Source organism: Tinamus guttatus, unplaced genomic scaffold (genome assembly GCF_059628265.1).
Source record: "Tinamus guttatus ecotype Peru unplaced genomic scaffold, ASM5962826v1 Tinamus_guttatus_pri_ptg000190l, whole genome shotgun sequence".
Taxonomy (NCBI): Eukaryota; Metazoa; Chordata; class Aves; order Tinamiformes; family Tinamidae; genus Tinamus; species Tinamus guttatus.
This window is the reverse complement of record NW_028288724.1, coordinates 1685402-1688161: the sequence shown is the minus strand read 5'-3', so window position 1 is coordinate 1688161 and position 2760 is coordinate 1685402. Positions and strand designations below refer to the sequence as shown.

Here is a 2760-nt window from a genome sequence, read left to right as displayed (position 1 = left end):
GACAGGAGGACTAAGTGCTCTGCAGCCCATGGGTAGAACCCCTGGCTCCTCACAGCCCACTCAGCCACTGCAGAGCAGAGCTCAAGCAAGGGAGCATCTATGAATAGAGGCATCATTGTGTGTTCAAATGGTGCCACTGACCTTCCCCTTCAAACCTATGTGGGCAGAGATAAGTCTATTAAAAGGGTGTTGCACTGGGATGAAAATGGTCAGAGATGGACAGTATCGGCCTTTAAGTGGGTCTTTAAGAACACTGTGACTTCCTGTCGACCACAAGCTCCGTTTCTGATGGTTCCTTGCCTCTTACGCATCACAGAATCACAGAACGATTGAGGTTTGAAGAGACCTCTAGAGATCAGCTAGTAGAATCTCTCCGCTAAACAGGGACACCTAGAACACGGGGCACAGGGTTGCATCCCGGCAGGTTTTGAGTATCTCCAAAGAAGGAGACTCCACAACCTGTCTAGGTAGTCTGTCCCAGAGTTCTGTCACCCTCACAAGTAAGAAGTTCTTCCTCATAAGGAGGTGAAACTTCCCATGTTTCAATATGTACCCATTACTCCTTGTTCTGTCACTGGCCACCACCAAGAAAGTGATGCTCACTAAGGCAGACTAAAATAAACATGCAGATCTCTACATTAAAACAGCTAATACAATTCTGTGCAGGCACTTGATTCAGTGGCAGAAAACTAGCCCAGCATCATCGTGTCACATCCTTGATATTCCAGCATGTCTTTAGCAGATAGAGCATGGGACCCACAGAAGAATCATGCCCTTTTGGAGTGGTTGCTGGGCAATGGTCTGTGAGAGTCCAGTACTCTCTGAGCAGGTTCTTCCTGATATTCCATACATATAGAGAGTGCAAGGTTTACAAGTTTATTTCAAGATAGTTGATGTTGCAAGGGATTTTGATTTAGCAGTGTGATTCCATGATGTACAGAAATCACAAATGCATTTGCACAGTTCAGTCACAATACCAGTGTGATTACTGTTATCAGTATCTACAGCATGGTCGCGTTCATGATGCTCGGCATCACTAGTCTCCATAACGGAATACACAGGATGAAGTCAGTACAAGCCTGTTGCTCTCTTCAAAATTCCTTTTTTAGGTTTTTCAGGTTTTATATCCTATGTTGGGCTGAGCCACGAATACACTTCCCTCATGCTGGTTTGGCTAATCTAAGGGAGAAATTCACATTCCTTTTAACAGCTCAGGAAGAGATGATTAACACCAGTTAATCCACTCAACAGTTATAGCTGCTTCTCTGACATAAAGGTCATCCTCTGGTCCTCCCATCTGTTTGTTGGGATAAAGTCAGTTATATGCACAACAGCATTCATTAGTGAGTTACATGCTACATGATTCCTGGGCTTCCTGGGCACCTCACCCTTTGCCCATATCCTTTGCATCTTATACCGTAAGGGTTAACTGGTCAGTCACAAAGCAGCAAGAACCAAAATCTTTCGCTTTCACCAGAATACATCAAAGAAAAGTAACACAAAAAATGAACTGAACAACACATTGATTAGATATCAAATACCTTGGGTAGAGGCACATGGGATAGTTACTGGTGCTGACAGTATACCCATTGGGTCAGTCTTCTTTTGGCATCTTTGAGCTCCTTGTTCCTAAAGCCGTAAATGAGGGGGTTCACTGTTGGAGGCACCACTGAGTACAAAACAGCCAGCATCAGATCCAGATTTGGTTCGGAAACGGATTGGGGCTTCAGGTGGGCAAACATGACAGTACTGACAAATAAAGAGACCACGACCAGGTGAGGGAGGCACGTGGAAAAGGCTTTGTGCCGCCCCTGCTTGGAGGGGATCTTCAGCACAGCCCGGAAGATCTGCACGTAGGACATCACGATGAACATGAAGCATCCAAAGACTAAGCAAGCAGTAACCACAAGAGCTCCAGATTTCCTGAGGTAGGAGCCTGTGCAGGAGAGCTTGAGGATCTGGGGAATTTCACAGAAGAAATGGTGCAGAGCATTGCTTTGACAGAGTGGTAATGAAAATGTATTAGCAGTGTGCAGGACAGCACAGAGAAAACCACTGCCCCAGGCAGCTGCTGCCATTTTGATACAAGCTCTGCTGCTCAGGAGGCTGCCATAGTGCAGGGGTCTGCAGATGGCAACAAAGCGGTCATAGGCCATGAGGGTGAGAAGAAAGTACTCAGCCAAAATGAAAAAGACAAGCAGAAAGAGTTGGGTAGCACATCCTGAGTAGGAAATGGCCCTGGTGTCCCACAGGGAATTGGACATGGATTTGGGGACAGAGGTGGAGATAGTGCCAAGATCGAGGAGGGAGAGGTTGAGAAGGAAGAAGTACATGGGCGTGTGGAGGTGGTGGTCACAGACTACTGCTGCGATGATGAGGCCATTCCCTAGCAGGGCAGCCACATAGATGCCTAGGAACAGTGAGAAGTGCAAGAGCTGCAGCTCCCGTGTTTCTGAGAATGCCAGCAGGAGGAACTCATTGAAGGAGCTTCTGTTGGACATGTGCTTCCTTTGGGCATGGGGACTGTCCAAGGAGAAAAAGACATTGACAAGTTAGGACAGACTTCTCTGAACAGGGCTTTATTATTCTTATAACTTTGCCCTCCCCACAAAAGCAGATATTACCCCTCCCCATCTTTGCTTTCTGTGCAGTGTCAAATGTCAAAGATCCCTCAGAGTCAAATGGCCAATTCTCCTGCACATGGGGAGTCCTGAAGAGAGAGGTGGCTCATTCCCAGACAGACGATCTCACCCCACAGAA

At 46.8% G+C, this 2760-nt stretch overlaps 1 protein-coding gene across 1 annotated transcript; it reads right to left on the bottom strand.

Annotated features, from left to right (window-relative positions):
• Window positions 1–1565: 1565 nt before the first annotated feature.
• Window positions 1566–2501, bottom strand: LOC148594900 (olfactory receptor 14A16-like). The gene has a single exon (XM_088523503.1). It carries the CDS (start codon window positions 2499–2501, stop codon window positions 1566–1568), a length of 936 nt encoding a protein of 311 aa, XP_088379629.1.
• Between the last annotated feature and the right edge of the window lie 259 nt (window positions 2502–2760).

Coding starts and splice junctions, on each gene's coding strand:
- LOC148594900 (XM_088523503.1), bottom strand. CDS start 2,501: ATGTCCAACAGAAGCTCCTTCAATGAGTTCCTCCTGCTGGCATTCTCA.